General features: G+C 45.2%; 1 protein-coding gene across 1 annotated transcript; it reads right to left on the reverse strand.

The window, feature by feature from the left end:
• Positions 1 to 1470: 1470 nt before the first annotated feature.
• Positions 1471 to 11313, reverse strand: LOC308271295 (galectin-3-like; the record flags this gene model as incomplete). Its single annotated transcript, XM_080707569.1, has 5 exons — positions 1471 to 1527; positions 3548 to 3713; positions 7693 to 7781; positions 10113 to 10499; positions 11296 to 11313. The coding sequence occupies 5 exons, from the start codon at positions 11311 to 11313 to the stop codon at positions 1471 to 1473; spliced, it is 717 nt and encodes a 238-aa protein (XP_080563695.1).
• Positions 11314 to 13957: the final 2644 nt, after the last annotated feature.

Below are 13957 nucleotides of genomic sequence, written 5' to 3' on the forward strand. Positions count from 1 at the left end.
ACGCCCGGCTTCCTTCCGTTTATTTAAAAAAAAAAAAAAATCCAGCTGGTCGTGGTGGCTCCAGGTTGTAATATCCCAGCATTTGGGAGGCTGAGGAGAATCGTGGTTTGTGGACAGCCTCAGTTACTTAGTGAGGCCCTTTGCGATCAGTGAGACCCTGTTTCAAAATAAGGAATACAAAATAGGGCCAAGGGTGTCACTTGGAGGTCGAATGTCCCTGGGTTCCATCCCCAGTACCGCAAAAAGTAAAATAAATAAAAGGGGCAGAGCTGGGGTGTATTTCAGTGGTTACCTGCCCTAAGTTCAGTCCCAATACCACACACAAAAAAGTTTACTGTGAGATATTATGTGGTGTTAATGGTGGCAACAGCATCATACATGCCACGCCTACCGGTTCTCTTGTAACAGGAAGCCGTGTAGAATGAGTGACCTAAACCCCCTGCGTCTGTGTAGGTGCGCTCGCTGTTCACGTGAGGGAATCCCCCACTAAGTTCCTCAGAATGTATCTCCAGAACTGAGCAGCGTGAGCACCAGAATGCAATATGGTACATTTCCTTGTGTAAGAAATCAGGATGATTTCCTTTGAGCATCTCCTAGTTTTGAGGAAACTAGAAGAGAGAATTCGAGTGGGGGCAGTATTTACTTTCTTTTTTTTTTTTTTTTTTTTTTTTTTTGGTGGTACTGGGGTTCCTGGAAGCCCTTCTTCCTCCGGGCTACACTCCCAGACCTATTTTATATTTTTGAAACAGGGTCTCTTACACCAGCACGGCTGGCTTCGAACCTGCGCGATCCTCCTGTCTCCGCCTCCCAAGCACGGGGATTACAAGCGTGCGCCACCACGCCCGGCAGTATTTACTTTCTCTTAACGATGTTACCTAGTATAGAAAACTTTGGGAGCCCCTGATGCAGGTTTAGGAGGTTGTTTGTTTTGTTTTGTTTTGTACTAGGGATTGAACCCAGAGGCAACAACATTCTACCTCTGAGCTATAGCCCCAGCCCAATTTATTTTTTGTTTTGAAACAGGGTCTAAGTTACTGAAGACCTCAAATTGCTGAGACTGGCCTGGAACCTGCAGTCCTGTCCCAGCCTCCGAAGCACTGAGATTACAGGCAGGTGCCACCACAGCCAGCTCGGATGCAATATTAATATTGCCACACATTTCTTTTTACATTGTATGTTATCTTAAATAAACTCCCCTTCAATGACACATAAAGACAGGCAGCTCTCAGCATAAGAATATTTATTAAATGGATGACTTACAAGAAGGATATTGATGAATAAATGTAAAATGTTCCACTCACGGTGAACATAAAGCCTTTAATGTTTAAGGTTTCGATTCCATTTATTTTGAAAGACTCCAGCCCTGGCAGATTAAATCATGGCATGTGAAGCACTGGTGAGAGTGATGTCACCAGAAATTCCCAGCTTGTTGATTTCCTGGAGGTTTCTCATCCGATGATTGAACTGCAACTAGTGGGCATCGTTGACAGCAACCTTGAAGTGGTCCGGCTCCACCAGGACTTGAATCTGAAAGATGTGCACACGTGAGGGGATGCGTACGATAACTAGCACAATTCAGCTGTCCCGTGGTGTGCACATATTTCAAGATATCATAAGGGTTGGGCGTGGTGGCACACACTTGTAATCCCAGCATTTGGGAGGCTGAGACCAGAGGATCGCGGTTTGCACACAGCCTCAGTTACTCAGGCCCTCCACAACTTAGTGAGACCCTGTTTCAAATTAAAGAATAAAAAATAAGGCAGGGGGTGTAGCTCCGAGGTCAAATGCCCCTGGGTTCCATCCACAGACCCACAAAAAAAAAGACATATTATACACAAAATAGATTTTATGTCAATTTAAGTTAAAAGAGGGAAAAGTATCCAGTGATTCTGAACCGGGCTAGCACAGTATATCCAATATTTCATCATCATCATTTGTGGAACTAAAATGCAGAGAACATAACCTTATAGCAAAAGTAAACTCCAGGTTATTCCGATTTTTTTTTTTTTTTCAGGTCTGGGGATGGAACCTAGGGACATTTGGCCTCTGAGCTACAGCCCCTGCCCTGTTTTTTTATTCTTTATTTTTAAAGAGGGTCTCACTAAGTTGCGGAGGGCCTAAGTATCTGAGGCTGTCCACGAACCGTGATCCTCCAGTCTCAGCCTCCCCTATGCCAGGATTACAAGTGTGCGCCACCACGCCCGGCTCAGTTATTCACATTTAATCAACAGAAAAAAAGATGAAGCAAGCTGGACATGGTGGCATATGCCTTTAATCCTAGTTCTTGGGAGGCTGAGAGAGGAGGATCACAGGTTCGAAGACAGCCTCAATGAGACTCTCATCAACCTAGTGAGACCCTGTTTCAAAATAAAAATAAAATCGGGGGTGAAGATCAGAGGTAAAATGCCTCTGGGTTTAATCACTAGTACCACTTTAAAAAAAAAAAAGAAAAAAGAAAGAAAGAAAGAAGAAGAACCAGGCATAGTGGCACAAGTCTGTGATCCCAGCTACTTGAGAGGCTGAGGCAGGAGGATCTCAAGTTTGAGATCAACTTAGAAAACTCAGGGAGACCCTGTCTCAAAATGAAAAATAAAAAGGAGTGGGGATGTTGCACAATGGTAGAATGTCCTAGCACCACAAAATAAACAAAAAATATGTTGCCTGTTATAGAAAATGCTGGGAAGATACTCAACAAATTGTAAGTTCTGTGAGTATGGAGGAAGGGGTAAAGGATGGACTTCTAAATTAAACATCTAACACCAGGTGTGGTGGTGCACGCCTGTAATCCCAATACTTGGGAGGCTGAGACAGGAGGGCTGTAGGTTCAAGAACAGCCTCAGCACGTACTGAGACTCTCATAAACCTAGTAAGACCTTGTTTCAAAAGAAAAAGGAAAAGAATTGGGCTTGGCTGTAGTTTGGAGGTAGAATGCCCCTGGGGTCAATCCCAAGTACCACACATAAAAAGAAAACAGTGGGGTCTAGCTTAGAGGTCAAATGCCTGTGGGTTCGATCCCCCATTCATTCATTCTCTCTCTCTCTCTCTCTCTCTCTCTCTCTCTCTCTCTCTCTCTCTCTCTCTCTCACACACACACACACACACACACACACACACACACCTCTATAAATTTTTCTTTCAATAAGACAAACATTAACTTTTTGTTTTTTAGTCCTGGGGATTGAACTAGGAGCATTCTAAAATTAGAGAGAAAAAAAAAAACACTTACTTCTAATTGCCCTGCCAGCTACACTGTCTGAAGGAACTAAAGTCCCAGTGAGCCGTGTCATAAAGACTTTGTGCCATTTTTAATTATGATGATATATGTTTTTTTTACCAACAGTGACGTTGGCGAGGTGGGGGAAAGGAACTAGGGCCCGTGCCACTTCCAGCCAGGTTCTCAGCCTGCCGAGCTGAGGACGGCAGGGAGACAGACTGGTCAGGTCCCCCAGGACAGGCCATAAAAATTCATCTCAAGCAAGTTGTGGTGTCAGGGGGATTTTCCATGAGAAATGTATATTATCAGTATCCAGTAGCTGAGACAACTTACTTTGAATGGTTTTCCACTTTCGAATGGGAAGGCCTTCTGTCTTTCTTCCTTTCCCCAGGCGTTGTCCATCTTTGTGTTGCACACAATGACCTTACTGTTGTTTTCATTGAAACGTGGGTTAAAATGGAAGGCAACGTCATTCCCTCTTTTGAAGTCTAAAGCAAGTCTGTTCAAAACCAAAGACCAGAGTTGGTAAGATGATTAAAGCTATGTTTTTTTTATCAAGAACATGCAAGTTTCTAAAAAGCAACTCATGTCATACTCTATAGGAACTATTTTCTGGATGGAAAGTAAATAAGGTGGGCATGGGTTCAAACTGGGAAATAGGTGTAGCCCAATATTCCTGGTACTATCATAAAATGTGGAGGCCAGCAAGGCGATATGTGTTTGTCGCTTCACTGTCTTTGGTCCCATGGTTCCCATTCAGCTGGGCGCAGTCTTTACAGACTCTACTCATGAAACCCCCTCAAGATTCCTTATAGAGGCTTACAGCCACTTTTAAAATACCATGGCATCTGGGCGTGGTGGCGCACGCTTGTAATCCCCGCGCTTGGGAGGCAGAGACAGGAGGATCGCGCTGGTTCGGTGGAGCCAGCCTCTCTGGCTTAAGAGACTCCGTTTCCAAATTTAAAAAAATATATAAAATAGGTCTGGGAGTGTAGCCCGGAGTTAGAAGGGCTTCCAGGAACCCCAGTACCACACACACACACACACACAAAATACCATCGCAATTTTAGTTAATCTCTTTTAATACTTGTAAAGGCAAGCCGGCAACATCAATAACTATCCACTACCTGGCTTCCCTGGTGGTTGACCAGAAGCCTATTTCCTCTACAACAACAAGAATGAGACAATGCGGTTAACATTCAGTACGGTATTGCTGAATTGTAAAGACACGACAATAAACATGTGGGACGTTCCGTGATAGGAGGTGGAAAGCGAGAGTGTGAATGTTGACCTTCTGCCTTCTCCTTGGATGCTAATGCACTCTACCTCTGAGTTTTTCCAGGCATGCTCTATAAAGTACCAAACCAGAGTCAGCTACTGTTCTTGTTTTAAAACAAGTTCTGTGCTCCTAGGTCCATTCATTGTTGTCTGGGGTGTGTGTGTGTGTGTGTGTGTGTGTGTGTGTGTGTGTGTGTGTGTTACTAGAAATTAAACCCAGGAAAATTCTCAATTCTTTGAGCTACGCCCACAGACCAATTTATTATTATTATTGTTATTATTATTATTATTACTATTATTATTATTATTTGTTTTGAAGTAGGGTCTGACTAAATTGCAGAAAGCCTCACTAAGTAGCTGAGATGGGCTGTGAGCTGGTGATCCTCCTGTCTCGGCCTCCCAAGTCCTGGGATCACAAGGGTGCGCCACCATACTCAGCTTCTCGGAGCATTTTGACTTACTCAGCGGCCGTCACATTCAACCACAAACGTATCTTACAGTGAAGGGGAAAATGGCAGTAGAGTTTGCACTTGACTCAATGTCTAATGGCTCTATTCCGTCTGAAGTGAAAGGAAGGTTTTGTTACCTCTGTCACTCTAGCAGTTCTTTTTTTTTTTTTTTCATGCAATTCATCATAGAAAAGTCTGTAGGACCAAGAAACAGTTTGTCTGTTTCCTTTTCATTTTACTGCCATTAACTATTTCAACCAGAATTGGTTTTGATCTTCCACAGTTTCAGTCTACACCTCTAGTATTACTGCACCTAAACTTTTTAGTGCAATGACCTAACTGTGGCAAGAATATCTTGTAGTTCTGCGTGTTAGGGCTTGAGGTGAATGGACATCACACATGAGTTGTGCCATCTATGTGGTATGCTAGGTTGTATGTTATGTTGGGAGGAAACATGGGTAGGGACACAAGCATAGGGTGTGGAGGGTGGGTGGGAGATGCATGTATAAGAAAGCACTGAGCCGGGCGTGGTGGCGCTCGCTTGTAATCCCCGCGCTTGAGAGGCAGAGACAGGAGGATCGCACAGGTTTGAAGCCAGCCTCAGCTACTGAGTGAGGCTCTCAGCAACTTAGACCCTGTTTCCAAATAAAGTATAAAAATAGGTCTGGGAACATAGCCCAGAGGTAGGAAATCCCCTGGGTTCCACCCCCAGTACCACAAGAAAGAAAGAAGAAAGAAAGAAAGAAAGAAAGAAAGAAAGAAAGAAAGAAAGAAAGAGGGTGGGCGGGCGGGGGAGGGGGAGGGAGAGGAAAGGAAAGGAAAGGAAAGGAAAGGAAAGGAAAGGAAAGGAAAAGAAAGCACTGAGTCACTGAGTCTAGAGAAGCTGTCTAGGCTGTATAGAAAGATTTGGCTTAGGGTACTGACTGCTGTGCAGAAACAGGAGGCTGGAGGTTGCCTGGCAGAGACGTCAACTAACTGTGTGAATGGAAAATGAACAGATCAGAGCTGTGTCCATCTGGTGATAGAATGTGGTTCATGTTGATCCACCAGGAATCAAATGACAGATACTTAGGGGTTATTTACAGTTTCTTGAATAAGTACTTGGCTTGAATGTAACCTTCTTTGTACTATGCAAAATACTCAGAGACGCCGGGTGTGGTGGCGCACGCTTGTAATCCCCACGCTTGGGAGGCTGAGACAGGAGGATTGCGCAGGTTCGATGCCAGCCTCAGCTAGTTAGTGAGGCTCTCAGCAACTTAGTGAGACCCTGTTTCCAAATAAAATATAAAATGGGTCTGGGATCTGGGAGTATAGCCCAGAAGTAGAAAGCCTCTGGGTTCCACCCCCAGTACCACCAAAAATTAAATTAAATTAAATTAAATTAAATAAAAAAATAAAAAAGATTTATTTAAAAACAAAAAAAGGCCGGGCGTGGTGGCGCACGCTTGTAATCCCAGCATTTGGGAGGCTGAGACCAGAGGATCGCGGTTTGCGGACAGCCTCAGCTACTTAGTGAGGCCCTCTGCAACTCAGTGAGACCCTGTTTCAAAATTAAGAATAAAAAATTGGGCGAGGGGTGTAGCTCGGAGGTCAAATGCCTCTGGGTTCCATCCCCAGACCCGCAAATAAATAAATAAATAAATAAATAAATAAATAAATAAATAAATACAAAAAAAGCCGGGCGTGGTGGCGCACGCTTGTAATCCCCGCGCTTGGGAGGGAGAGACAGGAGGATCGCACAGGTTCGAAGCCAGCTGCGCTGGCTTAGGAGACCCTGTTTCCAAATTAAAATATAAAAAAATAGGTCTGGGAGTGTAGCCCAGAGGTAGAAGGGTTTCCAGGAACCCCAGTACCACCAAAAATAATAATAAAAAAAAAAACCTCAGAGACATAGGCTGCTTAATGGACGCAGGAACTTTAATGGCGCCACGATTTTCAGGGACAGAGAATGGCTTCAAGACACGCAGCCTCTTTGTCCTGTATGTAAGTACAGCCAGCACAAGTGGTGATATACAGGGCCAGGCGCCCACAGCAGCCACCAACCAGCATGAGTTTTCCTTAACTAGCTCAGTGGACCTTTACCCATCCTGGTCAACCTCAATCAGTCAGTTCCAACGACAAAGGCTGATTTATTCTGATAAAGTCTTTAACTGTACAATCTTTTCACATCCTTTCACAACACCCACTCGGAAGACGGGGATTCCCAGGCTCGCCACTGGCCACAGTTAGGACCCGAGCCTCAGCTTTACCTACAGAAGGAGTTGGTGATGTTTTTTGTGCTGTCGTGACCATGAGGATTAAGTGATACAAAGCGTTCCAAAATACAAATGAGGATGTATTGCCAATTACTGACCCTGGCCTTTGGGCAATTTAGACGAGAACACATTCTCAGTTGTGGGATTATGCCATACACTGATATAGCCAAGATTTCAAATGTGCAGTTTTTTAAATCCATTAAAATTAAACACAGGCCGGGAGTGGTGGCGCACCATGTAACCCCAGCATTTGGGAGGCTGAGACCGGAGGATCGCGGTTCGCGGACAGCCTCAGCTACTTAGTGAGGCCCTTTGCAACTCAGTGAGCCCCTGTTTCAAAATAGAAAATAAAAAAATAGGGCTGGGAGTGTAGCTCAGAGGTAGAATGTCCCTGGGTTCCATCCCCACCCTCCCCAAAAAAATCAACACAGATCATTCCTTATTCAAAAACCAGTCAACGAAAACTATGTCAGGTTGTGAATGCTGCCCCCTTTACCTGTTTGCGTTGGGCTTCACTGTGCCCATGATTGTTATCAGCATGCGAGGCATGACTCCTCCAGGCAAGGGCAGGTCATAAGGCACAGTCTGGGAACAAACAAGGACATTGTGTATCAACAGTCATGTTTTAGGAGGGAAGGAAAAACATGACACACTAAAATCAATCACTGTTAAAAAAAGCCAGGTGTGGTGGAGCACGCTTGTAAGCCCAGTACTTGGGAGGCTAAGACAGGAGGATCGCAGGTTCGAAGCCAGCCTCCGCTACTTAGTGAGGCCCTCTGCAACTTAATGGGACTCTATTTCAAAATAAAGAATAAATAATAAGGCTGAAGTTGTAGCTTGGAAGTAGAATGCCCCTGGGTTCAATCTCTAGTACTGCAAAATAAATTAAATAAATAAGTAAATAAATATTACTGTTAAAATGTATGCATCAAGCTGGGCGTGGTGGCACATGCTTGTAATCTCAGCATTTGGGAGAGATAGGAGGATTGCGGTTTGCAGACAGCATCAGCTTCTTAGTGAGGCCCTTTGGTGGTGGTACTGGGCTTCCTGGAAGCCCTTCTACCTCCGGGCTATACTCCTAGACCTATTTTTACATTTTTATTTGGAAACAGAGTCTCCTAAGCCAGCGCGCACGGCTGGCTTCGAACCTGTGCGATCCTCCTGTCTCTGCCTCCCAAGCGCGGGGATTACAAGCGTGCGCCACCACGCCCGGCCCACGATGTTCTTTAAAGTGTCTCCAGAGGAGATGGTGCTGCCCTGCACCACCTTCTCCACTGTCCTGACATTGTTACACCCTCCATGGTTGTTTAGCTCTTTCTTCCTATTTATATCTTGTTTCTCAACCAGACTGAATCCAAAAGGGAAGGATCCATGACAAAATGTGCCTGGATCCCCCCAGAGTTAGGTTTGCATTTAGAATCCCTTACCAAAATGTTTCAATCTGCATGCAGATTCAATCCTTAGATAATAAGGTCTTCTTCAGAAGGTTTTCCAAAACCAGAGTGCCTGGGTCCCCCCATATGTTCATTTAATAACCCTTGACAAATTATACAACATCACCATTGTCCCATTTCCCCATGTGTAAAATAGGAACAACAGTATTTTATGGGTGGTTATGGGGTTAAGTGAGAGAGAATATGTAGGTGCAGACTGATGGCACTTTCTGTGTGTACTTGGAGTTTATTAATAAGAATAAAAAAAATTCTCCCCATTACTCTGATATTAACTTTATTTATTCGTTTATTTATTTTTTGTGATACTGGGGGTGAAACTCAAGAGCGTTTTGCCTCCAAGCTATATTTTATTCTTGATTCTGAAACAGGGTCTCACAAAATTGTAGAGGGCTTCACAAGTTCTGAGGCTGGATGCAAACCTGTGATCCTCCTGTCTCAGCCTCCCAAGTACTGAGATTACAAGCATGTGCCACCATGCCCAATAAAACTCAGTCCATCAATACATCCTGTGTGGGGTTTTGTCTTTTGCGGTAGTGGGGACTGAACCCAGGGGCATTCTACCTCCGAAGTACATCCCCAGTCCTATTTTTAAAATTATTTTATTTATTTGCTATTTATTTATTTATTTATTTATTTATTTATTTATTTTTGTGGTACTGGGGATGGAACCCAGGGGCATTTGACCTCTGAGCCACACCCCCAGCCCTATTTTTTATTCTTTATTTTGAAACAGAGTCTCACTGAGTTGCGAAGGGCCTCAATAAGTAGCTGAGGCTGTCCTCGAACTGCGATCCTTCTATCTCAGCCTCCCAAATGCTGGGCTTACAAGTGTGAACCAACACACCCAGCTTATTTTATTTCATTTATTTATTTATTTATTTATTTAGTGTGTGTGTGTGTGTGTGTGTGTGTGTGTGTGTGCGTGTGTGTGTGGTACTGGGGGTGGAACCCAGAGGCTTTCTACCTCTGGGCTATACTCTCAGACCCATTTTATATTTTATTTGGAAACAGGGTCTCACTAAGTTGCTGAGAGCCTCACTAAGTAGCTGAGGCTGGCTTTGAACCTGTGTGATCCTCCTGTCTCAGCCTCCCAAGCGCGGGGATTACAAGTATGCGCCACCACGCCCAGCGCTTATTTTATTTTTTGAAACAGGGTCTCACTAAGTTGCAGTTGGCCTTACTAGGTAGCTGAGGCTGGCTCCGAACCTGCAATCCTTCTGTCTCAGCCTCCCAAGTACTGGGATTACAAGTGTGTGCCACCACTCCTGGTTTAACCTGATTTGTATGAAAGCAGATTATCAATGCCTTTGAAAGATCCTTGTCTTCTCTTTATGCTAACTGTACACACAATAAACATTCTTTTTCTTTTCTTGAGAAGTGGCTGTAAGCAGCAGGTTTAAATATTCAAATGTCCCTGGTACCCTTTGCATATCAAGTTCATGACACAACTATGCCATCTTACCAGTGGTCCGGCAGGGCTGCTGAAGGGGCCAGAGGCAGGGTAGGCTCCAGGAGCGCTGGGCTGTCCAGGAGGTGGGTAGGCCCCAGGCCCACCTGGCTGCCCCGGGTAGGCTCCAGGTGGAGGAGGCCCCGGATAAGGTCCGGGCGCAGTTGGGCTTGGATAGGCACCAGGAGGTGCTTGTCCAGGGTAGGCACCAGGTGGTCCCTGTCCGGGGTAGGCACCGGGTGGTCCCTGTCCGGGGTAAGGCCCTGGAGGTGCCTGCCCGGGATAGGCCCCAGGATAGGAAGCCCCTGGGTATCCCCCTGCTCCAGCCCCAGGCTGGTTCCCCCATGCAGCAGGCCATCCTTGAGGGCTTGGGTTTCCAGACCCAGATAGGGCATCGTTAAGCTAGAAAGGAAGACACAAACAATTAGCGGATATAAAACATTCATAAGAGCAGATTTTTTTTACAGTAAAACAGACATTGTGATCCAAAAAAGGGAGAAGTAAAAAAAATTGAGACCTAAGAAGAGGAAAAATATCAATATTTTTGCCTATCTATTAATATTAAAGACTAGACTCAGACTTTTTCACTGTATTCTGGCTTCCAGTCATCTCAGGTCAGTGAGGGCTGTGTTTCTGTGATCTGCTCAAGTCTGGAGCTAGCTCTCCTTTATCTACAAGTGCATGTTTTCGTGGGGTCTTTTTTGTTTGTGTGTTTGTTTTCTCTTTTAGCAAAAAAGAAATTGAGGATTGAACACAGGGCCTTGGCCATGCTAGGTCCCAGGCTCTACCACTGACCTACATTCTAGGCCATGCACTCCCCCTTTTGAACATTTTATTTTGAGACAAGGTCTGGCTGTTTTGCCTAGGCTGGGCTGGAACTGGACATCCCCCTGCCTCAGCCTCTGGAGCAGCTTGGAGTACAGCAGGCAGGTGCTTCCTAATCCCATGAGAAACACAAGCACAGACTCTGTGCTCAGACCTTGGCACCCTGCTGCTCCCAGCCCAGTGAAGGGGTTCCTGTTGCCGGGTCCCAGGCCTCTCTCCGCCTTGCTTTTTCCCCAGGACTGCTGCTGGAAGAACAAGACTAGCTAACAGGCCCTTGGCGCACAAGCGAGGCTGAGGAAGCGTGTAGTAAAAGCTAAGCCCTTGGACTCAGTGAACATATATGTGGCCAAGAAAAGTGGCATGAAACACTTACCGAAAAACTGTCTGCCATTTTCCTGAGAGGAAGAGAGAGAGAGAACAAGAGATGTGTTATTTAATCTTAAAACATTTCACCAGTTTCCATGAAATTTAACATCTCAAATAGTTCCTGGGAAGGTCTCGTCAACGTTCAGGCATCCTGCCTAAGTCAACAGCGCAGAATCGTAAAAGCTTCTCATGGAGGGGCAGGGTTGCTTTCCAGCTATGTGACCAAATTCTGTTTAACTCATAAATTTAACTCATAAATTCAAACTCTGATGGCATTTGCATGTGATCTGAATCCTGAGAGTAAGAGACCAGACAGCCCGTGAGGGAGAGAAACGAGAAGAGGAAACACTCTGCCCCATCTCGAGGCTTCCCTCTCCACTGTCTCTCCGGCACCCCCTCACCTCACAAAGGGTTCGGTGTTGCCGGGGGCCACCTCCCTGTCTTCCCACTCACGGCCCACACCCTGGGGCTTGGGAGGAAGGCAGTGTTTGCCAGTTCCCACTTCACTTCCTCCCACCCTTCCTTCCTCCCTCCCTCCCTTCCTTCTTTCCTTCCTTCCTCCCTTCCTTCCTTCTGTCCTCCCTTCCCCTCCCTTCCTTCCTTCCTCCCTTCCTTCCTTCTTTCCTCCCTTCCCCTCCCTTCCTTCCTCCCTTCTTTCCTCCCTTCCCCTCCCTTCCTTCCTTCCTTCTTTCTTCCCTTCCCCTCCCTCCCTCCCTCCCTTCCTTCCTTCCTTCCTTCCTTCCTTCCTTCCTTCCTTCCTTCCTTCCTTTTTCCTACTGGAATTGAATCCAGGACCCTGTACATGCTAACCTTGTGCTCTACCACTGATCCATACTTCCAGCCCCTCCCCCCAATTTTTCTCACCCCTAAATCATCCTATACATTTTCTTTCTAATTGGCTCCATATCTTCCAGGGTTGTGCACAAATAAAGCACAGAAAAGCACAGCAATATGTTTTTATATAATAGCAAATATTACAAAGCAGTATTAACTCAGCTACAAACCAGGCAAAGAGGAGGAGCTAGGGAGCAAAGGATACCTAAGGAGAACCCCACTCCTTTTTATCCTGGTCTTTATGAAGATGTGGCTAAGGTATCATCCATGTCCTCACCACCAAATGCTCAAATTCCTGACCTCTATGCTTTACACAAAATAAATATAAAAATGTATTGCTAGGGTTAATAAAACTTCAGCAAGTTCTAAACAAAACAAACCCTGCATACATAATCTTCAAAATATTTTATTTTTGCCTAAAATTTTTCAAAGATTTATGAAAAAGAGAAAAGGCATTGTTTACTTAAAAAGAATTAGTGAGTCAGTTGTCATGCTACACCTTTCTAACCCCAGTACTTGGGAGGCTGAGAAAGAGAATCATAGGTTTGGAGCCAGCCTCAGCAATTTATTGAGGCTCCCAGCCACCGAGCAAGACCCTGTTTTCAAACAAAAAATAAAATAGGGCTGGGGGTGCAGCTTGGAGGTAAAGTGTCCCTGGGTTCAATCCTCACCACCAAAATAAAATAAAAGATAAAATGAATTAGTGCCTGAGGCCTATGTCTCTGGCAGCTCCCAACACTAAGATGTTGTTCTGTGCCAGGAACAGTGGCACAAGCCTGAAATCCCAGCTACTCAGGAAGCCAAGGAAGGAGGATCACAGGTTCAAGGCCAGCCTGGGCAACTCAGCTAGACTTTGTCTCAAAATTAAAGATAAAACAGGCTGTGGCTGTAGCTCAGTGATAGAGTGTCCTTGAATTTAATCACCAGAACCAAAGTGGGGGAAATAGAGAAGCCATTCTGCAACACTATTAGATACCTGATGGGAAGGGCAGTTAGTAACTCAAAGTATACTAAGGAAAAATTTTGGGCTGAAAAAATCCTGGGCTCTGCACAAAGCTTTCTACAGTTCCATCACATGTCTCAGAAAAGAGAGGATCCAGGAGAGGAGAACTCAGGACTCAATAAAGTGGATTTGGTTTTAAGTAAATGGTAAGGTGATATCTAAAGGTCTCTTCCACAATATCAAAGGCTGGTAGAGTCTGGCATGATGGCTCACACTTGCAATCCCAGTATTTGGAAGACTGAGAGAGGATTGCAGCTTTGCAGCCAGTCCCAGAAACTTAGCAAGGCCCTCAGCAACTTAGTGAGACGCTATTTCAAAATAAAATAGGGCTGGGGGTGTGGCTTAGAGATAGAATTCCCTGGGTTTGGTCTCCCTAGTAACACACACACACACACACACACACACACACACACACACACACACACACACGGTGACTGGTTGAAAGGCAGTGGTTCTTGACCCTGGCTGCACATTGATATCACCCAGGGAGCTGTTGAAAAGTAAGGTGTTCCAGGTATAGTGGCGCATGTAATACTTAGGAGACTGAGACAGGAGGATCATAGGTTCTAGGCCAGCCTCTGCAACTTAACAAGACCCTCAGTAACCTAGAAAGACCCTATTTCAAAATGGAAACTAAGAACCGGGCAGTGGCTCACACTTGTAATCCCAGTGTTTGGGAGGCCGAGACAGGAGGATTGTGGTTCGCAGACAGCCTCAGCTACTTAGGCCCTTTGCAACTCAGTGAGACCCTGTTTCAAAAAAAGAATAAAAAAATAGAAGTGGGGGTGTACCTCAGAGGTAGAATGCCCCCTGGGTTTCATCCCCAGTACTG

The sequence above is a fragment of the Muscardinus avellanarius genome, assembly GCF_963383645.1.
Source record: "Muscardinus avellanarius genome assembly, chromosome: 12".
Lineage (NCBI taxonomy): Eukaryota > Metazoa > Chordata > Mammalia > Rodentia > Gliridae > Muscardinus > Muscardinus avellanarius.